Source organism: Bombina bombina, chromosome 6 (genome assembly GCF_027579735.1).
Source record: "Bombina bombina isolate aBomBom1 chromosome 6, aBomBom1.pri, whole genome shotgun sequence".
NCBI lineage: Eukaryota > Metazoa > Chordata > Amphibia > Anura > Bombinatoridae > Bombina > Bombina bombina.
The window spans coordinates 794,405,420-794,429,211 of NC_069504.1; the positions used below are offsets into that span (position 1 = coordinate 794,405,420).

At 42.4% G+C, this 23,792-nt stretch overlaps 1 protein-coding gene across 1 annotated transcript in view; it reads right to left on the reverse strand.

Moving 5' to 3' along the window:
* The window catches only part of CDCA2 (cell division cycle associated 2), a 191,233-nt gene that overhangs the window by 95,611 nt on the left and 71,830 nt on the right, over nucleotides 1-23,792 (reverse strand). Inside the window, exon 7 of the mRNA XM_053718112.1 lies at nucleotides 2,848-3,056. Within this exon, the coding sequence (XP_053574087.1) occupies nucleotides 2,848-3,056 (209 nt within the window). The remainder of the gene's footprint in view (nucleotides 1-2,847; nucleotides 3,057-23,792) is intronic.

The following is a 23,792-nucleotide window of genomic DNA, read 5'->3' on the forward strand; positions in this document are numbered from 1 at the left end:
TTCTGAAGCGGGCATTGATACTATGCTTCAGGCTCGTAAACCTATTACTAGCAGGATTTTTTTTTATAAGGTAGGGCGTAAATATCTTTATTGGTGCATATCTAAGTGTTTCTCCTGGAGCCGGATGAGGGTTCCCCCCATTTTCTTTCCTTCAGGAGGGCCTGGAGAAAGGTTTGTCAGTCAGTACTCTGAAGGGTCAGATTTCTGCACTGTCTATTCTTTTGCCCAAACGTCTAGCAGATTTGCCATACGTTCAAGCTTTTGTTCAGGCTCTGGTCAGAACCAGGCCTTTGTTTAAACCTGTTGCTCCTCCTTGGAGCCTTAACCTCATTCATAAAGTTTTGAAGCAGGCTCCGTTTGAGCCGATGCATGTTGTTGATATGAAATAGTTATCTTTATTTCTGTCGCTCGCAGAGTTTCTGAGCTTTCGGCTCAGCAGTGTGATTCACCGTACCTTATTTTTCATGCAGATAATGCGGTCCTTCATACTAAATTGGGTTTTTTCCCTAAGGTGGTGTCGGATCGAAACATTAAATAGGAAATTGTTGTTCCTTCTTTTTGTCATAATCCTTTTTCCCATAAGGAACGTCTTTTGCATAACCTGGATGTTGTGCGAGCTCTAAAATTTTACCTTCAAGTAACTAAAGATTTTTGGAAATCTTCTTCCGGTTTGTGGTTTTTATCTAGAAAGCATAAGGGTAAGAAGGCCACTTCTACTACCCTTTCCCTCTGGTTAAGAAGTATTATTCGTTTTGCTTATGAGACAGCTGGACAGCAGCCTCCTGAATTACGGCTCATTCCACTAGGGCTGTCTCTTCAACTTGGGCTTTCAAAAATGAAGCTTCTGTGGAAAAGATTTGCAAGGTGGCTGAGGCCTCTTTTGGGAGAAAGGTTCTTCAAGCGGTGGTGCCTTCTGTTTAGGTCCTCCTGCCTTTTTTTATCCCTCTCTTTTCATTCTGTGTTCTCTAGCTTGGGTATTGATTCCCACTAGTAATTGGAATGAAGTTGTGGACTCTCCATGCCATAGGAAAGACAACAAAATTTATGCTTTTTGTATATTTTGAGTAAACCTCAGGCACCTCTATACCTTTGTGTTTCTTCTTTTTCCATTTCCTTCGGCTGAATGACTGGGGATTATGGGTAAGGAACGTTACACTTAACAGCTTTGCTGGGGTGCTCTTTGCCTCCTCCTGCTGGACAGGAGTTGAATATCCCACTAGTAATTGGAATGAAGTTGTGGACTCTCCATGCCCAGAAAATTTTTTATCAGGTAAGCATAAATTTTGTTTTTAAACTAAATTCGAATTTGCTTCTAGAATCTACTGCAATTTGCTTTATTCTTAAGGTATCATTTGTTGAAGAAATAGCAACACACAGGGGTGAGCCAATCACACAAGGCATCTATGTGCAGCCACCAATCAGCATCTACTGAGCCTATTTCAAAAAGGCTTTTCAACAAAAGATATCAAGAGAATGGAGAAAAGTAGATAATGTACGTAAATTGGAAAGTTGTTTAAAGGGACATGAAACCCATTTTTTTCTTTCAAAATTTAGAAAGAGCACACTTTAAAGTACCACTGAATAAAGTAGAATTGAATAATTGTCAAAGACAATAAAATTATAATACAGTAGAACTGAAATTTTCAAGAAAATATTCTACTGATTTCAAATTCAAAGTTAATACAAATTTCCCTCCCCCTGTATCTCGTGACAGCCATCAACCAATACCAAAGTACTTATATATATATATATATATATATATATATATATATATATATATATATAAACTGTGCCCTTTTTTAGTAGGAGCTGGAGTCTCAAAAAGTGTGCATATAAAAAGAATGTAAAATAATAGAAGTAAATTGGAAAGTTCTTCTAAATTGCATGCTCTATCTGAATCATGAAACTTTAATTTTGACTTTAGGGGCTCTTAAAGAATTTTTGGAAGTTTCCTACTTATATCAGTGGCATAAAAACGTTTCTTTATTTAGACAAGGAATTTATGTGCAGAGTTTATTGTCACACAGATGTGTTCAGCTCGCTCCCAGTAGTGCATTGCTGCTTCTTCAACAAAGGATATCAAGAGAAAGGAGCAAATTTGATAACAGAAGTAAAATGGCAAGTTTTTTAAAATTTTATGTTCTACCTGAAACATGAAAATAAAAATGTTGGGGTTCATGTCCCTTTAAAATGATTGAGAGAATGGATTGAAATGTAGAATGAAGAGGAGTATGGAGAAAATAAATAAAATGGGACACAAGGCAGAATCTACAATATAAATAAATCAGTCAAAACAATATATTTGCTCTACTTTAGAACAGTGAAAAAAAGTAATCTGTACAAGTAGATTTTTTTTCTAACAAATTTCAAAGTTTGCTACATTTTCTTTCCTAATGCATCATGTGACAGCCATCAGCCAATCACAAAATGTATATTTGTATAATCTATGAATTATTGCACATGCTCAGTAGGAGCAGGTGCCTCAGAAAGTGTAAATATAAAAAAGGATTGTGCACATACTGATATTGGAAGTAAATTGGAAAGTTATTTAAAATTGTGTGCTCTATCTGAATGAGTGTTTAATTTTGACTTGACTGTCCCTAACTAATACAACGTAAATTTGATCATGGAAGTAAAATATAAAGTCTTCTGAAATCTGCATGTTCTATTTGATATTTTTTTTCCTCTTCCATGTCCTTTAAAAGGGACATGAAACTGAATTAAACCCTAGTGGTTCAGATAGAGCTTGCACTTTTAAGAGACTTTTCAATTTACTTGTAGTATCAATTGTACTTCATTCTCTTGGTAGCCTTTGTTAAAAAACAAATGGCAAAAACTAAAACCTACCCCAAATAGAACAGTTTCTCTCTTTGGGGTCTTCTTCAGCGCAGGTCGGAGGTAAGGGTTGGGGTGAGTGACAGGGGGTGGCTCTTTCTCTAGGGACTGGCAAGATGTAAGCGTTTGGTGGGACAGTTTTGATCCCAGGTGGTCTTCAAACATCACTTTCTTTTTAGAGCTGTTTGCAGAATCAATCTCTTCATTGCTAGACTGAGTTTCTGGGAAAAAATAACATGCAAAGCAATTTAAAGAGAATGTAAATGAAAAAATACATCATTTCAGAGCACATTTATGCACACATTTGTTTGTCTGCCTTATTCTCCTCCTCGAGAATATTATACATATTGATAAAACCTTTTATGATCTATAAACCTTTGTACATAGGACATCTTATAAAACAGTGCCAGGTTAGATAATGACAATTAACTGTGCCATTATCTATTTTGCAAGCACTTCTTAATATGTAAAAAGTACCAAAAGAGGTGTGTTTGTATGTGTGTAAAATGTTCAGAGACTAAAGATTTAAAGGGACACAAAACACTGAGATTGTAATACAAAATATTAACCCCTTCACTGACGGAAATTTTAGAGAAAAACTTGCTCAAAGTACCTGAGAATTTTAGCATTTTTAATATCACTCCATTTAAACAGAAATAAAGCCTTGTTTTTTAATTTACCTATGGGAACTATATTATTTATAACATAAAAATAGCTTTCAGTGGATAACTGTTTCAACCAGCTATTTATTCACAGAATTGTGAAATTATTGTAAATTTACCCCCCAAAAAGCTTACCTGATCATTTCATTTCCATCTGTGGGGGGATAGTCCACTGCTTCATTCATCACTTGTTGGAATACAGAACCTGGCCACCAGGAGGAGGCAAAGACACCCCAGCCAAAGGCTTAAATACCTCCCCCACGTCAAATTTGTAAAAATTTAGCAAAAGTATGTAAGGAAGACCAGGTGGCCGCCTTCCAAATCTGCTCCATAAAAGCCTCATTCTTAAAGGCCCAAGAAGAGGCCACAGCTCTAGTCGAGTGAGCCGTAATCCTCTGAGGAGGCTTGTGTCCCACTGTCTCATATGCCAGACGGATCATACTCCTCAACCAAAAAGAAAGAGAAGTCGCAGAGGTTTTTTGCCCCCTGCGCCTTTCAGAATACACAACAAATAAGGAAGACGTCTGTCTGAACTCCTTCGTGGCTTGAAGATAAAACTTCAAGGCCCGAACCACATCTAGATTATGAAGTAACTTCTCCTTCAAAGAAGAGGGGTTAGGACACAAGGAAGGAACTACTATTTGCTGATTAATGTTATGACTCAACACTACCTTGGGAAGGAATCCCAAACCAGTGCGAAAGAAAATGTATGCTTACCCGATAAATGTATTTCTTTTTGACACGATGAATCCACGGATCATCTTAATTACTAATGGGATATTAACCTCTTGGTCAGCAGGAGGCGGCAAAGAGCACCACAGCAGAGCTGTTAAATAGCTCTTCCCTTACCTCCCACTTCAGTCATTCAACCAAAGTTAGGAAGAGAAAGGAAAACAGAATTTATGTTTACCTGATAAATTACTTTCTCCAACGGTGTGTCCGGTCCACGGCGTCATCCTTACTTGTGGGATATTCTCTTCCCCAACAGGAAATGGCAAAGAGCCCAGCAAAGCTGGTCACATGATCCCTCCTAGGCTCCGCCTACCCCAGTCATTCGACCGACGTAAAGGAGGAATATTTGCATAGGAGAAACCATATGATACCGTGGTGACTGTAGTTAAAGAAAATAAATTATCAGACCTGATTAAAAAACCAGGGCGGGCCGTGGACCGGACACACCGTTGGAGAAAGTAATTTATCAGGTAAACATAAATTCTGTTTTCTCCAACATAGGTGTGTCCGGTCCACGGCGTCATCCTTACTTGTGGGAACCAATACCAAAGCTTTAGGACACGGATGAAGGGAGGGAGCAAATCAGGTCACCTAAATGGAAGGCACCACGGTTTGCAAAACCTTTCTCCCAAAAATAGCCTCAGAAGAAGCAAAAGTATCAAACTTGTAAAATTTGGTAAAAGTGTGCAGTGAAGACCAAGTCGCTGCCCTACATATCTGATCAACAGAAGCCTCGTTCTTGAAGGCCCATGTGGAAGCCACAGCCCTAGTGGAATGAGCTGTGATTCTTTCAGGAGGCTGCCGTCCGGCAGTCTCATAAGCCAATCTGATGATGCTTTTAATCCAAAAAGAGAGAGAGGTAGAAGTTGCTTTTTGACCTCTCCTTTTACCAGAATAAACAACAAACAAGGAAGATGTTTGTCTAAAATCCTTTGTAGCATCTAAATAGAATTTTAGAGCGCGAACAACATCCAAATTGTGCAACAAACGTTCCTTCTTTGAAACTGGATTCGGACACAACGAAGGCACGACTATCTCCTGGTTAATGTTTTTGTTAGAAACAACTTTCGGAAGAAAAACAGGTTTAGTACGTAAAACCACCTTATCTGCATGGAAAACCAGATAAGGAGGAGAACACTGCAGAGCAGATAATTCTGAAACTCTTCTAGCAGAAGAAATTGCAACCAAAAACAAAACTTTCCAAGATAATAACTTAATATCAACGGAATGCAAGGGTTCAAACGGAACCCCCTGAAGAACTGAAAGAACTAAGTTGAGACTCCAAGGAGGAGTCAAAGGTTTGTAAACAGGCTTGATTCTAACCAGAGCCTGAACAAAGGCTTGAACATCTGGCACAGCTGCCAGCTTTTTGTGAAGTAACACAGACAAGGCAGAAATCTGTCCCTTCAAGGAACTTGCCGATAATCCTTTCTCCAATCCTTCTTGAAGAAAGGATAGAATCTTAGGAATCTTTACCTTGTTCCAAGGGAATCCTTTAGATTCACACCAACAGATATATTTTTTCCATATTTTGTGGTAAATTTTTCTAGTTACAGGCTTTCTGGCCTGAACAAGAGTATCAATAACAGAATCTGAGAACCCTCATTTTGATAAGATCAAGCGTTCAATCTCCAAGCAGTCAGCTGGAGTGAGACCAGATTCGGATGTTCGAACGGACCTTGAACAAGAAGGTCTCGTCTCAAAGGTAGCTTCCATGGTGGAGCCGATGACATATCCACCAGATCTGCATACCAAGTCCTGCGTGGCCACGCAGGGGCTATCAAGATCACCGACGCCCTCTCCTGATTGATCCTGGCTACCAGCCTGGGGATGAGAGGAAACGGCGGGAATACATAAGCTAGTTTGAAGGTCCAAGGTGCTACTAGTGCATCTACTAGAGTCGCCTTGGGATCCCTGGATCTGGACCCGTAGCAAAGAACCTTGAAGTTCTGACGAGAGGCCATCAGATCCATGTCTGGAATGCCCCACAATTGAGTAATTTGGGCAAAGATTTCCGGATGGAGTTCCCACTCCCCCGGATGTAATGTCTGACGACTCAGAAAATCCGCTTCCCAATTTTCCACTCCTGGAATGTGGATTGCAGACAGGTGGCAGGAGTGAGTCTCCGCCCATTGAATGATTTTGGTCACTTCTTCCATCGCCAGGGAACTCCTTGTTCCCCCCTGATGGTTGATGTACGCAACAGTCGTCATGTTGTCTGATTGAAACCGTATGAACTTGGCCTTTGCTAGCTGAGGCCAAGCCTTGAGAGCATTGAATATCGCTCTCAGTTCCAGAATATTTATCAGTAGAAGAGATTCTTCCCGAGACCAAAGACCCTGAGCTTTCAGGGGTCCCCAGACCGCGCCCCAGCCCATCAGACTGGCGTCGGTCGTGACAATGACCCACTCTGGTCTGCGGAAGGTCATCCCTTGTGACAGGTTGTCCAGGGACAGCCACCAACGGAGTGAGTCTCTGGTCCTCTGATTTACTTGAATCGTCGGAGACAAGTCTGTATAGTCCCCATTCCACTGACTGAGCATGCACAGTTGTAATAGGTCTTAGATGAATGCGCGCAAAAGGAACTATGTCCATTGCCGCTACCATCAAACCTATTACTTCCATGCACTGCGCTATGGAAGGAAGAGGAACGGAATGAAGTGTTTGACAAGAGTTTAGAAGTTTTGTTTTTCTGGCCTCTGTCAGAAAAATCCTCATTTCTAAGGAGTCTATTATTGTTCCCAAGAAGGGAACCCTTGTTGACGGAGATAGAGAACTCTTTTCTACGTTCACTTTCCATCCGTGAGATCTGAGAAAGGCCAGGACTATGTCCGTGTGAGCCTTTGCTTGAGGAAGGGACGACGCTTGAATCAGAATGTCGTCCAAGTAAGGTACTACTGCAATGCCCCTTGGTCTTAGTACCGCTAGAAGGGACCCTAGTACCTTTGTGAAAATCCTTGGAGCAGTGGCTAATCCGAAAGGAAGTGCCACGAACTGGTAATGCTTGTCCAGGAATGCGAACCTTAGGAACCGATGATGTTCCTTGTGGATAGGAATATGTAGATACGCATCCTTTAAATCCACCGTGGTCATGAATTGACCTTCCTGGATGGAAGGAAGAATTGTTCGAATAGTTTCCATTTTGAACGATGGAACCTTGAGAAACTTGTTTAGGATCTTGAGATCCAAGATTGGTCTGAACGTTCCCTCTTTTTTGGGAACTACGAACAGATTGGAGTAGAACCCCATCCCTTGTTCTCCTAATGGAACAGGATGAATCACTCCCATTTTTAACAGGTCTTCTACACAATGTAAGAATGCCTGTCTCTTTATGTGGTCTGAAGACAATTGAGACCTGTGGAACCTCCCCCTTGGGGGAGGCCCCTTGAATTCCAGAAGATAACCTTGGGAGACTATTTCTAGTGCCCAAGGATCCAGAACATCTCTTGCCCAAGCCTGAGCGAAGAGAGAGAGTCTGCCCCCCACCAGATCCAGTCCCGGATCGGGGGCCAACATTTCATGCTGTCTTGGTAGCAGTGGCAGGCTTCTTGGCCTGCTTTCCCTTGTTCCAGCCTTGCATTGGTCTCCAGGCTGGCTTGGCTTGAGAAGTATTACCCTCTTGCTTAGAGGACGTAGCACTTGGGGCTGGTCCGTTTCTACGAAAGGGACGAAAATTAGGTTTATTTTTGGCCTTGAAAGACCTATCCTGAGGAAGGGCGTGGCCCTTTCCCCCAGTGATATCAGAGATAATCTCTTTCAAGTCAGGGCCAAACAGCGTTTTCCCCTTGAAAGGAATGTTAAGCAATTTGTTCTTGGAAGACGCATCCGCTGACCAAGATTTCAACCAAAGCGCTCTGCGCGCCACAATAGCAAACCCAGAATTTTTCGCCGCTAACCTAGCCAATTGCAAAGTGGCGTCTAGGGTGAAAGAATTAGCCAATTTGAGAGCACGGATTCTGTCCATTATCTCCTCATAAGGAGGAGAATCACTATCGATCGCCTTTTCTAGCTCATCGAACCAGAAACACGCGGCTGTAGTGACAGGGACAATGCATGAAATTGGTTGTAGAAGGTAACCTTGCTGAACAAACATCTTTTTAAGCAAACCTTCTAATTTTTTATCCATAGGATCTTTGAAAGCACAACTATCTTCTATGGGTATAGTGGTGCGTTTGTTTAAAGTAGAAACCGCCCCCTCGACCTTGGGGACTGTCTGCCATAAGTCCTTTCTGGGGTCGACCATGGGAAACAATTTTTTAAATATGGGGAGAGGGACGAAAGGTATACCGGGCCTTTCCCATTCTTTATTTACAATGTCCGCCACCCGCTTGGGTATAGGAAAAGCTTCTGGGGGCCCCGGGACCTCTAGGAACTTGTCCATTTTACATAGTTTCTCTGGGATGATCAAATTCTCACAATCATCCAGAGTGGATAACACCTCCTTAAGCAGAGCGCGGAGATGTTCCAACTTAAATTTAAATGTAATCACATCGGGTTCAGCTTGTTGAGAAATTTTCCCTGAATCTGAAATTTCTCCCTCAGACAAAACCTCCCTGGCCCCCTCAGACTGGTGTAGGGGCATATCAGAACCATTATCATCAGCGTCCTCATGCTCTTCAGTATCTAAAACAGAGCAGTCGCGCTTACGCTGATAAGTGGGCATTTTGGCTAAAATGTTTTTGATAGAATTATCCATTACAGCCGTTAATTGTTGCATAGTAAGGAGTATTGGCGCGCTAGATGTACTAGGGGCCTCCTGAGTGGGCAAGACTGGTGTAGACGAAGGAGGGAATGATGCAGTACCATGCTTACTCCCCTCACTTGAGGAATCATCTTGGGCATCATTTTCAGTGTCACATAAATCACATCTATTTAAATGAGAAGGAACCTTGGCTTCCCCACATTCAGAACACAGTCTATCTGGTAGTTCAGACATGTTAAACAGGCATAAACTTGATAACAAAGTACAAAAAACGTTTTAAAATAAAACCGTTACTGTCACTTTAAATTTTAAACTGAACACACTTTATTACTGCAATTGCGAAAAAGTATGAAGGAATTGATCAAAATTCACCAAAATTTCACCACAGTGTCTTAAAGCCTTAAAAGTATTGCACACCAAATTTGGAAGCTTTAACCCTTAAAATAACGGAACCGGAGCCGTTTTTATCTTTAACCCCTTTACAGTCCCTGGTATCTGCTTTGCTGAGACCCAACCAAGCCCAAAGGGGAATACGATACCAAATGACGCCTTCAGAAAGTCTTTTTTATGTATCAGAGCTCCTCACACATGCGACTGCATGTCATGCTTCTCAAAAACAAGTGCGCAATACCGGCGCGAAAATGAGGCTCTGCCTATGATTAGGGAAAGCCCCTAGAGAATAAGGTGTCTAAAACAGTGCCTGCCGATATTATTTTTATAAAAATACCCAGATTAAATGATTCCTCAAGGCTAAATATGTTATATATGAATCGATTTAGCCCAGAAAATGTCTACAGTCTTAACAAGCCCTTGTGAAGCCCTTATTTACTCTGTAATAAAAATGGCTTACCGGATCCCATAGGGAAAATGACAGCTTCCAGCATTACATCGTCTTGTTAGAATGTGTCATACCTCAAGCAGCAAAAGTCTGCTCACTGTTCCCCCAACTGAAGTTAATTCCTCTCAACAGTCCTGTGTGGAACAGCCATCGATTTTAGTAACGGTTGCTAAAATCATTTTCCTCTTACAAACAGAAATCTTCATCTCTTTTCTGTTTCAGAGTAAATAGTACATACCAGCACTATTTTAAAATAACAAACTCTTGATTGAATAATAAAAACTACAGTTAAACACTAAAAAACTCTAAGCCATCTCCGTGGAGATGTTGCCTGTACAACGGCAAAGAGAATGACTGGGGTAGGCGGAGCCTAGGAGGGATCATGTGACCAGCTTTGCTGGGCTCTTTGCCATTTCCTGTTGGGGAAGAGAATATCCCACAAGTAAGGATGACGCCGTGGACCGGACACACCTATGTTGGAGAAAAGCCAAGGTGCAGAGGTGTCTAGAGTTTATAATAACCCACAACCTGTCTAAAGGAACAGGTCAGGCCGTGGACTCATCATGTCAAAAAAGAAATACATTTATCAGGTAAGCATAAATTTTCTGTTCTTTTTAAAGACACGATGAGTCCACAGATCATCTTAATTACTAATGGGATTCAATACCCAAGCTAGAGTACACAGATGATACGGAAGGGACAAGACAGGTAACCTAAACGGAAGGCACCACTCCTTGAAGAACCTTTCTCCCAAAAGCGGCATCAGCCGAAATAAAAGTATCAAATTTGAAGAACTTTGAAAAAGTGTGAAGAGAGGACCAAGTTGCAGCCTTGCAAATCTGATGCACAGAAGCTTCATTCGTGAATGCCCAAGAGTAAGCAACAGCCCTCGTGGAATGAGTCGTAACTCTCTCTGGAGGCTGCTGTCCAGCAGTCTCATATGCAAAACAAATGATATTCTTCAGTTAAAAAGAAAGAAGTAGCCGTAGCCTTCTGTCCCTTATGTTTTCCTGAGAAAATCACAAACAAAGAAAAGACTGACGAAAATCCTTAGTCGCCTGCAGGAGAAAACTTTAAAGCACGGACCACGTCCAAATTGTACAGAGTCGTTCCTTCTGAGAAGAAGGATTAGGACTCAAGGAAGAAATCTCCTGATTAATTAATCTCCTGATTAATGTTCCGATCAGAAACAACCTTAGGAAGAAATCCTAATGTAGTACCTAAAACTACCTTATCTGAATGGAAAAAAACAGAATTTATGCTTACCTGATAAATTACTTTCTCCAACGGTGTGTCCGGTCCACGGCGTCATTGTGGGATATTCTCCTCCCCTACAGGGAAAGGCAAGGAGAGCACACAGCAAGAGCTGTCCATATAGCTCCCCCTCTGGCTCCGCCCCCCAGTCATTCGACCGACGGTTAGGAGAAAAAGGAGAAACTATAGGGTGCCGTGGTGACTGTAGTGTATAAAGAAAAAATTTTCAAACCTGATTAAATCAGGTTACCTAAACAGAAGGCACCACGGCTTGCAAAACCTTTCTCCCAAAAACAGCCTCCGAAGAAGCAAAAATATCAAATTTGTAAAATTTGGCAAAAGTGTGCAGAGAAGACCAAGTCGCTGCCTTACATATCTGATTAACAGAAGCCTCGTTCTTGAAGGCCCATGTGGAAGCCACAGCCCTAGTGGAGTGAGCTGTGATTCGTTCAGGAGGCTGCCGTCCGGCAGTCTCATAAGCCAATCGGATAATGCTTTTCAGCCATAAAGAAAGAGAGGTAGCAATAGCTTTTTGTCCTCTCCTCTTACCAGAGTAAACGACAAACAAGGATGAGGTTTGTCTAAAATTCTTTGTTGCTTCTAAATAGAACTTTAAAGCACGGACTACATCTAAATTGTGTAACAAACGTTCCTTCTTTGAAACTGGATTCGGGCACAGAGAAGGAACAACTATTTCCTGGTTAATATTTTTGTTGGAAACAACTTTTGGAAGAAAACCAGGCTTGGTATGCAAAATAACCTTATCTGAATGGAACACCAAATAGGGTGGATCACACTGCAAAGCAGATAATTCAGAAACTCTTCTAGCAGAAGAAATAGCAACCAAAAACAGAACTTTCCAAGATAGGAACTTGATATCTATGGAATGTAAGGGTTCAAACGGAACCCCCTGAAGAACTGAAAGAACTAAATTTAGACTACAATGAGGAGTCAAGGGTCTGTAAACAGGTTTGATTCTGACCAAAGCCTGTACAAAAGCTTGTACCTCTGGCACAGCTGCCAGTCGTTTGTATAACAAGACAGATAAAGCAGAAATCTGTCCTTTTAGAGAACTTGCTGACAATCCCTTATCCAAACCTTCTTGGAGAAAGGAGAGGATCTTAGGAATTTTAATCTTACTCCAGGAGAATCCCTTGGATTCACACCAACAGATATATCTTTTCCATATTTTATGGTAAATCTTTCTAGACACAGGTTTTCTGGCTTGGACCAGAGTATCTATCACTGAATCTGAAAACCCACGCTTGGATAAAATCAAACGTTCAATTTCCAAGCAGTCAGCTGCAGAGAAATTAGATTTGGATGTTCGAATGGACTTTGTACTAGAAGATCCTGTCTCAAAAGGTAGCTTCCATGGTGGAGCCGATGACATATTTACCAAGTCTGCATACCAAGTCCTGCGCGGCCACTCAGGAGCTATCAGAATCACCGAGGCCTTCTCCTGTTTGATCCTGGCTACAAGCCCGGGAAGGAGAGGGAACGGTGGAAACGCATAAGCTAGGTTGAACGACCAAGGCGCCACTAATGCATCCACTAGAGTGGCCTTGGGATCCCTGGAGCTTGACCCGTAGCAAGGAACCTTGAAGTTCTGACGAGACGCCATCAGATCCATGTCTGGAATGCCCCATAATTGAGTCAACTGGGCAAACACCTCCGGGTGGAGTTCCCACTCCCCCGGATAGAAAATCTGACGACTCAGATAATCCGCCTCCCAGTTGTCTACTCCTGAGATGTGGATTGCAGATAGGTGGCAGGAGTGATCCTCCGCCCATTTGATGATCTTGGATACCTCTCTCATCGCCAAGGAACTCCTTGTTCCTCCCTGATGGTTGATGTAAGCTACAGTCGTCATTTTATCTGACTGGAATCTTATGTATCCGGCCTTCGCTAGATGAGGCCAAGCCTGGAGAGCATTGAATATCGCTCTCAGTTCCAGGATGTTGATCGGGAGAAGAGACTCTTCCCGAGACCATAAACCCTGAGTTTTCAGGGAATCCCAGACCGCGCCCCAGCCTGATAGACTGGCGTCGGTCGTGACAATGACCCACTTTGGTCTGCAGAAACTCATTCCCTGAGACAGGTGATCCTGTCTACTGGAGCATGCACAGTTGTAATGGTCTTAGATGAATTTGAGCAAAAGGAACTATGTCCATTGCTGCAACCATCAACCCTACTACTTCCATGCACTGAGCTATGGAAGGCTGCAGAATAGAGAGAAGAACTTGACAAGCGTCTAGAAGCTTTGACTTTCTGACTTCTGTCAGGAAGATCTTAATTTCAAAAGAATCTATTATTGTTCCCAAAAAGGGAACTCTTGTCGACGGAGACAGGGAACTCTTTTCTACGTTCACCTTCCACCCGTGAGATCTGAGAAAGGCTAGAACAATGTCTGTATGAGCCTTTGCCTTGGAAAGAGACGACGCTTGAATTAGAATGTCGTCCAGATAAGGTGCCACTGCAATGCCCCTTGGTCTTAGAACCGCTAGAAGGGACCCGAGCACCTTTGTGAAAATTCTGGGAGCAGTGGCTAGTCCGAATGGGAGAGCCACGAACTGATAATGTTTGTCCAGAAAGGCGAACCTTAGGAACTGATGATGATCTTTGTGGATAGGAATATGTAGATACGCATCCTTTAAATCCATGGTAGTCATATATTGACCCTCCTGGATTGTAGGTAAAATTGTTCGAATGGTTTCCATTTTGAACGATGGAACTCTGAGAAATTTGTTTAGAATTTTTAAATCCAGAATTGGTCTGAAAGTTCCCTCTTCTTTGGGAACTACAAACAGATTTGAGTAAAAACCCCTGACCTTGTTCCACAGTTGGAACTGGGTGTATCACTCCCATCTTTAACAGGTCTTCTACACAATGTAAGAATGCCTGTCTACTTATTTGGTTTGAAGATAAGTGAGAAATGTGGAACCTTCCCCTTGGGGGTAGTTCCTTGAATTCTAGAAGATAACCCTGAGAGACTATTTCTAGTGTCCAGGGATCCTGAACATCTCTTGCCCAAGCCTGAGCAAAGAGAGGGAGTCTGCCCCCTACTAGATCCGGTCCCGGATCGGGGGCTACCCCTTCATGCTGTCTTGGTAGCAGCAGCAGGCTTCTTGGCCTGTTTACCCTTATTCCAGCCTTGCATTGGTTTCCAAGCTCGTTTAGTCTGGGAAGCATTACCCTCTTGTCTAGAGGCTGCCGAGTTAGAAGCCGTCCGTTCCTGAAATTGCGAAAGGAACGAAAATTGGACTTATTCTTAGCCTTGAAAGGCCTATCCTGTGGGAGGGCATGGCCCTTTCCCCCAGTGATGTCTTAAGTAATTTCTTTCAATTCTGGCCCAAAAAGGGATATTAAGCAATTTTGTCTTGGAAGATACATCCGCCGACCAAGACTTTAGCCAGAGCGCTCTGCGCGCCACAATTGCAAACCCTGAATTTCTCGCCGCTAATCTCGCTAACTGCAAAGCAGCGTCTAAAATAAAGGAATTAGCTAACTTAAGTGCATGACTTCCTCATACGGAGTCTCCCTACTGAGCGACTTTTCCAGTTCCTCGAACCAGAACCACGCCGCTGTAGTGACAGGAATAATGCACGAAATAGGTTGAAGGAGGATCCACTTTTAACCCCTTTTATAGCAAAAAGATGTCAGCCATTCTGATATAACAGGTCTTATCAGAAAAAAAAAGACTGAACATACCTTAAATGCTAATAGCATGCAGCTGTTCTCCACTCTGAAGATTTCTTTACACTACCTCCAGCATTCAGTGGGAACCAATGTGGATCTTAGTTAGGTCTGCTAAGATCATCATCCTCAGGGCAGAAAACTTCTTCATATCCCCCTGAGAAAAATAGTACACACCGGTACCATTTGAAAACAAAAAAACTTCTTGATTGAAGAAACTAAAACCAACACCTCACTTCACCTCTTCCTAGTATAACACAGGCGAGGGTGAAGGGGAGGGGCTATATATACAGCTCTGCTGTGGTGCTCTTTGCCACTTCCTGTTAGCAGGAGGTTAATATCCCACAAGTAAGGATGAAATCCGTGGACTCGTCATATGTTTGTAAAAGAAATAAGGTAAGAAGACTCATACTGCAATGCAGAGAGCTCTGACACTCCACATGCATAGGAAATAGCAACAAGAAATAAAACTTTCCAAGATAACAACCTGATATCGAAGGAATACATAGACTAAAACGGAGCCATTAGAAAAAGTTTAAGAACTAAATTCAGACTCCATGGAGGAGTAACTGGTTTGAACACAGGCCTGATCCTGGCCAAGGCCTGACAAAATAATTACACAAACGTCTGGCAGAGGTTCCGGATGTACAACACAACAGATAATGTCGAGATTTGACCCTTTAGAGAAACTAGTCGATAAGCCTTTCTCCAAATCTTCTTGGAGAAAATACTAAATTCTAGAAATCCCAACTCTACTCCATGAGTAGCCCTTGGATTCACACCAAAGAGATATGTACGCCATATCTATTGAAAAAACATTTTTTATTATTATTATTTCAGCTACAGGCTTGCTAGCCTGAATCATGGTCACTATGACCGAGTCAGAAAAACCCAGCTTAGACAAAATTAAGAGTTCAATCTCCAAGTAATCAGTCTCAGAAAAACTAGAATTGGGTAAAAGAAGGACCCTTGAATTAGAAGGTCCTTCTACAACGGAAATCTCCACAGTGGCAGAGATGACATATCCACCAGATCTGCATACCAAATCCCCCGAGGCCAAGCAGGAACAAAGAGGATCACTGATGTCCTCTCCTGCTTGATCCGAGCAATGACTCGAAGAAGAAGCGCAAACGGAGGAATTTGGTATGTTAGACGGAAGGTCCAAGGAACCACCACAGCATCTATCAGTTCCGAATAAAGAATGAAAGACCAGAGGGGCGCCTCATGTGTATATCAATATGTTTGGACAGGATAATAACATATAGATAAGCCAAATGGATACTCACATTCTTTCTTAGTACACTTATGTACTAATAGAAGCAGGCTAGTAACTTGGGGTGTACCAGCTAACCCACTCCAGATATGAGCCAATGTAGGATACACCTACTACGGACAAGGTGTTGTAGATAGTCAGTTGTAGCAAGTAAAATAAAAACAGATTAAAAACAAACACAAGCACAGGTAGAAATGCAACGCGTTTCTCAGCCCTAATGAACCTTCCAACTGACTAGATATTTAAACTATGGATGTGACCGATGGTTATCAAAGACTTACCCCTTATGGGTGTGGTTAATCATACATAGTGCTAATTGGTTAATTACAAGTAACAACATTTTATAACAATCTACACTAAGATTTAACCAATGGTAAACATTGGTTAAAAAAATAGTTAACCCATTGGTTAAATCTTAGTGTAGATTGTTTTAACATGTTGTTACTTGTAATTAACCAATTAGCACTATGTATGATTAACCACAGCCATAAGGGGTAAGTCTTTGATAACCATTGGTCACATCAAAGTTTAAATATCTAGTCAGTTGGAAGGTTCATTATGCCTGATGAAACAGCCCATGTAGGGGCTGAGAAACGTGTTGCATTCCTACCTGTGCTTGTGTTTGTTTTTAATCTGTTTTATACTTTGTTTTTAAATAAATATATTTTTATAATACAAGCACTGGTTGACCTTCATCTATAGCATTTTACTTGCTACAACTGACTATCTACAACACCTTGTCCGTAGTAGGTGTATCCTACATTGGCTCATATCTGGAGTGGGTTAGCTGGTATACCCCAAATTACTAGCCTGCTTCTATTAGTACATAAGTGTACTAAGAAAGAATGTGAGTATCCATTTGGCTTATCTATATGTTATTATCCTGTCCAAACATATTGATATACACATGAGGCGCCCCTCTGGTCTTTCATTCTTTATTTAGTTCTGGATTTATCTGTGAGGAGGAGAGCAGCCGAGCGTTTGGAGTTTCAAAAGTTAGCCGGTACACCTTGAGTTACCAGCCTGCATCAATTAGTACATATGTGTACTACAGCCTAATGTGAGTACCCATTTGGCTTCTGGTCTTGTATTGTGTTTGGGTGACATATTGATACACACATGAGGCGCCCCTCTAGTTTCTTTTTGTTTTTTAACTATCAGTTCCGCCTGGGAGTCCCTAGACCTCGACCCGAATCTCGGGAGCTTGGCAATCCATCGAGATGCCAAGAAATCAAATTCCGGCTGAGCCCACCTGAGAATCAGGTTGGAAAACACTTCCAGATGGAGTTCCCACTCCTCCGGATGAAAAGTCTGCCTGATCAGAAAATACGCCTCTCAGTTGTCCAACCCTGGGATGTAGATCGTCGACAGACAACAAGAATGGGCCTCCGCCCACTGATTTATCTTGTTTACCTCTGTCATCGCTAAGGAACTCCTTGATCCTCCCCGATAAGTGATGTAAGCCACTGAAGTTATGTTGTCCAACTGGAACCTGATAAGCTGAACCGGGGCTAACTGAGGCCAGACCAGAAGAGCATTTAAGATCGCTCTCAGCTCCAGGATGTTTATAGGAAGAACAGATTCTGACTGAGTCCACACTCCCTGAGCTGGCGTCTGTTGACAATCACCCAAGATGGTCTGCGAAAGCAGGATCCCTAGAAAAGATGATCCAGAGACAACCATCATTAAAGAGAATCCCTTGTCTCCTCCTCCAAAAGTATTCAAGGAGACAAATCCGCATAATCTCTGTTCCATTACCCGAGCATATTTAACTGCTGAAGTCAAAAGATGGAACCGAGCAAACAGGATGATATCCATTGACGCTACCATCAGCCCGATTAACTCCATGTCTAAGCCACTGATGGCCAAGGAGTGGACTAAAGAGCTAGACAAGAATTGAAAATCGTTGATTTCCTGACATCTGTCAGAAAAATCTACATAGATAGGGAATCTATTATGGTTCCCAAGAAAGTTACTCCTGTATTTGGGACTAAGGAACTCTTATCCCAATTTATCTTCCCACCGTGAGATCGCAGGAAGTAAAATGACAATTCCGTGTGGAATCTTGCTAGATGAAAAGAGGCGTCTGGACTAGGATGTCGTCCAGATAAGGTGCCACTGCAATTCCTCGAAAACGAAGCACCGCCCACAGAGATACCAGAACCTTTGTAAAATTTCTGGAAACTGTTGCAAGACCGAAAGGAAAAGTCACAAACTGGAAATGTTTGACCAGAAAGACAAACCCTAGGAACTTTGGATGATCCCAGGGGATGGGAACAAGTACATGTCCTTTTATCCACTGTTGTTATAACTTAACCCTCTAGGGTCAAAGGAAAAATGGAACAAATAGTTTCCATCTTGAAGGACGGTACCCTGAGAAGTTTTAGACCTCTGATATCTAAAATTCTTCAATACTTAGAGATCCAGAACATCTCAACCCAAGTCTGAGCGAAGAAGGAAAGACTGCCCCCTACAAGATCCGGTCCCGGATCGGGGCATGCCCGTCATGCTGTTCTTAATTCAACAGCAGGCTTAATTGATTGTATCTCCATGTAGGCTTAGTCTGTTCTTGATTGGAGACAGTAACAGGAAGAACTTCCCTTGAAATTCCAAAAAGGAACGAAAATTGCTCTGTTGTCCTTTTTGTCTGTTTGTTTCTCTTATCCTCCGGGGAAAAAATGACCCTTACCAACAAGGTCTTCCCCTTGAAAGGATAGCCAGCAGTTTAAACCGAGAGGACACATCCGCAGACCAAGGTTTTAACCATAAGGCTCTGCGAGCTGGAAAAGAAAAACTCGAAATCTTGGCTCCCAAACTGATAACCTGAAGGGAGACATCCATATAAAAGGAATTAGCTAGATTTCATCCAAGGAAGATTCTGTCCTCTAAACAAAATTCCGCCGCACTAGAGACAGTAGCAATGTACCCAGCTGGCTGCCTGTAAGCCCTGTTCTACATACATCTCATTGAATAGACCCTCTAACTTATTTACATAGGTATTTGAAATCACAACTATCCTCTATGGGAATAGTAGATCTCTTAGCTAAGGTGGAAACGGCTCCTTCCCCCTTGGGAACTGTTTTCCAAGCCTCCTTAATTAATACATGGAGGTATGTCAGGCTAAACTTGAATTAAATTCCTACGGATAAATGAATTACCGTCTGAGATTTTCTCCTCAGACACTACCAAAGAATCTTAATTTTCAGTTCTCAGGGAAGAGACATTCGGAAAAAGTTAATCACTGATGTAAGCCATTTCCTTTTGCGCCAACCCCGCAACATGGGGGGGAAAAAATGGCAAAGTAACTCCAGAAGGAGATTGAGGTAAATCGCAGAGCACTGCCTGTGAGAGGAGAGATTTGCTGCATAAATTGAACCTTATCAATAGATACTTAAACAGTAGCTGCCTGAAAATGGAGTTGGCTCAGAAAACTCTGAACAACCTAACATTCTTCACATAGAAGAACAGAAAAAATTGTGTATTCACATCGGCATCAGGGCATTAACTTTTACAAAAAAATCTAGCTGGACCTCTTGTTCAAAAATAAAAAATTATCCAATAAACAGTTGAAAACATCTCTTTTTATTAAACATTTAAAAAAAGATGTTACTTTTTTTCTTGCTTCAAAAACAAATTAACACATAAACAGTTGTAATCCTTATGAAACATTTAAAACATAAGATGTTACTGTGTCTTTAAATGTTAAAAAGTCCTATTTCTGCACGTAGAGGAAAGTTTAACAGTACTCTAATGTACACATAAACAGATGCAATCACTTACGCAACAGGTGAAAACATAAAATGTGTTACTGTGTCTACAAAAGCATTTTAATTTTGCAGACCCAAAAATCAGCATAGTAGTGCTGTCCGGTTTGCACGCAGCTCAATAACCACTGCCCATATCCTTCTGTACTAGAAGGAAGTACATGTTGCCAAAAAAAAAAAGAGTAGAAGCAGAGTGCGCACGCCAAATTCGCGCCACTCAAAGCTCCGGCAATCGTGGGCGTTATCAAGGCGAAATTTTTTTTTATGCTTACCTGATAAATTTCTGTCTTTTGCGATGTACCGAGTCCACGGTTTCATCCTTACTTGTGGGATATTATCCTTCCTAACAGGAAGTGGCAAAGAGAGCACCCACAGCAGAGCTGTCTATATAGCTCCCCCTTAACTCCACCCCCTAGTCATTCGACCGAAGGCTTAGGAAGAAAAAGGAGAAACTATAAAAGGTGCAGAGGTGACTGAAGTTTTCAATAAAAAAAAATACTATCTGTCTTGAATAGACAGGGCGGGCCGTGGACTCGGTACATCGCAAAAGAAAGAAATTTATCAGGTAAGCATAAATTTTGTTTTCTTTTGCAAGATGTACCGAGTCCACGTTTTCATCCTTACTTGTGGGATACCAATACCAAAGCTATAGGACACGGATGAAGGGAGGGACAAGACAGGAACCTAAACGGAAGGCACCACTGCTTGCAGAACCCCTCTCCCAAAAATAGCCTCCGAAGAAGCAAAAGTATAAAATTTGGAAAATTTGGAAAAGGTATGAAGCGAAGACCAAGTCGCAGCCTTACAAATTTGTTCAACAGAAGCATCATTTTTAAAAGCCCATGTGGAAGCCACCGCTCTAGTAGAATGAGCTGTAATTCTTTCAGGAGGCTGCTGTCCAGCACTCTCATAAGCCAAACGGATGATGCTTTTCAGCCAAAAGGAAAGAGAGGTAGCCGTAGCCTTTTGACCTCTACGCTTTCCAGAATAGACAACAAAGAAGATGTTTGACCAAAATATTTGGTTGCTTGCATTTAAAACTTCAAAGCATGAACCACGTCCAAGTTTTGCAACAGACAACATTCCTTCTTAGAAGAAGGATTAGGACACAGAGAAGGAACAACAATTTCCTGATTGATATTCCTGTTAGTAACAACCTTAGGGAGGAATCCAGGTTTGGTACGCAAAACCACCTTATCAGCATGGAAAACAAGATAAGGCGAGTCACATTGTAATGCATATAGTTCAGAAACTCTTCGAGCTGAAGAGATAGCAACTAGAAACAGAACTTTCCAAGATAGAAGCTTAATATCTATGGAATGCATGGGTTCAAACAGAACCCCTTGAAGAACTTTAAGAACTAAATTCAAACTGGATGGCGGAGCAACAGGTTTAAACACAGGCTTGATTCTAACTAAAGCCTGACAGAAAGCCCGAACGTCTGGAGACATCTGCCAGACGCTTGTGCAATAGAATAGACAGAGCAGATATCTGTCCTTTTAAGGAACTAGCTGAAAAATCCCCTCTCCAATCCCTCTTGGAGAAAGGACAAAATCCTAGGAATCCTGATCTTACTCCATGAGTAACCTTTGGATTCGCACCAAAAAAGATATTTACGCCATATCTTATGATAGATTTTCCTGGTGACAGGCTTTCAAGCCTGAATCAAGGTATCTATGACCGACTCAGAGAAACCCCGCTTTGATAAAATCAAGCGTTCAATCTCCAAGCAGTCAGGAACAGAGAAATTAGATTTGGATACTTGAACGGACCTTGAATCAAAAGGTCCTGTCTCAGTGGCAGAGACCATGGTGGCAGAGATGACATGTCCACCAGGTCTGCATACCAAGTCCTGCGTGGCCATGCAGGTTTTATCAAAATCACCGAAGCTCTCTCCTGTTTGATTCTGGCAATCAGACGCAGAAGGAGAGGGAATGGTGGAAACACATAAGCCAGGTTGAACGACCAGGGTACTGCTAGAGCATCTATCAGTACTGCCTGAGGATCCCTTGACCTGGACCCGTAACAAGGAAGTTTGGCGTTCTGACGAGACGCCATCAGATCCAATTCTGGTGTGCCCCATAGCTGAACCAGTTGAGCAAACACCTCCGGATGGAGTTCCCACTCCCCCGGATGAAAAGTCTGACGACTTAGAAAATCCGCCTCCCAGTTCTCTACCCCTGGGATATAGATTGCTGATAGATGGCAAGAGTGAGTCTCTGCCCATCCGATTATTCTGGAAACTTCTATCATCGCTAAGGAACTCCTTGTTCCCCCCTGATGATTGATATAAGCCACAGTCGTGATGTTGTCCGACTGAAATCTGATGAATCTGGCCGAAGCCAGCTGAGGCCACGCCTGAAGAGCATTGAATATTGCTCTTAATTCTAGAATGTTTATCGGTAGGAGGGCCTCCTCCTGAGTCCACAAAACCTGTGCTTTCAGGGAATTCCAGACTGCACCCCAGCCCAGTAGGCTGGCGTCCGTCATCACTATAACCCACGCTGGCCTGCGGAAACACATTCCCTGGGACAGGTGATCCTGTGACAACCACCAAAGAAGAGAATCTCTGGTCTCCTGATCTAGATTTATCTGAGGAAATAAATCTGCATAATCCCCATTCCTCTGTCTGAGCATGCATAGTTGCAGTGGTCTGAGATGTAAGCGAGCAATCGGAACTATGTCCATTGCCGCTACCATTAGTCCGATTACCTCCATACACTGAGCCACTGACGGCCGAGGAATGGAATGAAGAGCTCGGCAGGTGGTTAAAATCTTTGATTTCCTGACCTCCGTCAGAAATATTTTCATGTCCACTGAGTCTATCAGAGTCCCTAGGAATGAAACTCCTGTGAGAGGGGAAAGAGAACTCTTTTTTTACGTTCATCTTCCACACGAGATCTTAGAAAGGCCAACACGATGTCCGTGTGAGACTTGGCTACTTGGAAAGTCGACGCTTGAATTAGGATGTCGTCTAGATAAGGCGCCACTGCTATACCCCGCGGTATTAGGACCGCCAGAAGGGACCCTAGCACCTTTGTGAAAATTCTGGGAGCCGTGGCCAACCCGAAGGGAAGAGCCACAAACTCGTAATGCTTGTCCAGAAAGGCAAACCTGAGGAACTGATGATGATCTCTGTGAAAAGGGATGTGTAGATACGCATCCTTTAAGTCCACGGTGGTCATATATTGACCCTCCTGGATCATTGGTAAAATAGTCCGAATGGTCTCCATCTTGAAGGATGGGACTCTGAGGAATTGGTTTAGGATCTTGAGATCTAGGATTTGTTCTGAAGGTTCCCTCTTTTTTAGGAACCACAAACAGATTGGAGTAGAACCCCTGCCCCTGTTCTGTTTTCGGAACTGGGCAGATCACTCCCATGGTAAATAGGTCTTTTACACAGTATAAGAACGCCTCTCTTTTTGTCTGATTTACAGACAATTGAGAAAGATGGAATCTCCCTCTTGGAGGAGAATCTTTGAAATCTAGAAGATACCCCTGGGTTACGATTTCTAAAGCCCAGGAGTCCTGAACATCTCTTGCCCAAGCCTGAGCAAAGAGAGAAAGTCTGTCCCCCTACTAGATCCGCTCCCGGATCGGGGGCAACCCCTTCATGCTGTCTTGGTGGCAGCGGCAGGCTTCTTGGCCTGTTTACCTTTGTTTCAAGCCTGGTTAGGTCTCCAGACTGACTTGGATTGAGCAAAGTTCCCCTCTTGCCTTGCAGCAGGGGAAGAGGAAGCGGGACCACCTTTGAAGTTTCGAAAGGAACGAAAATTATTTTGTTTGGTCCTCATCTTATTTGATTTATACTGATGGAGGGCATGACCTTTCCCTCCAGTGATATCTATAATTATCTCTTTCAGTTCAGGCCCGAATAGGGTCTTACCCTTGAAAGGGATGGTCAAAAGCTTAGATTTTGATGACACATCAGCCGACCAGGACTTAAGCCATAACGCTCTACGCGCTAAAATGGCAAAAACTGAATTCTTTGCCGCTAATTTAGCCAGTTGAAAAGCGGCATCTGTAATGAAAGAAT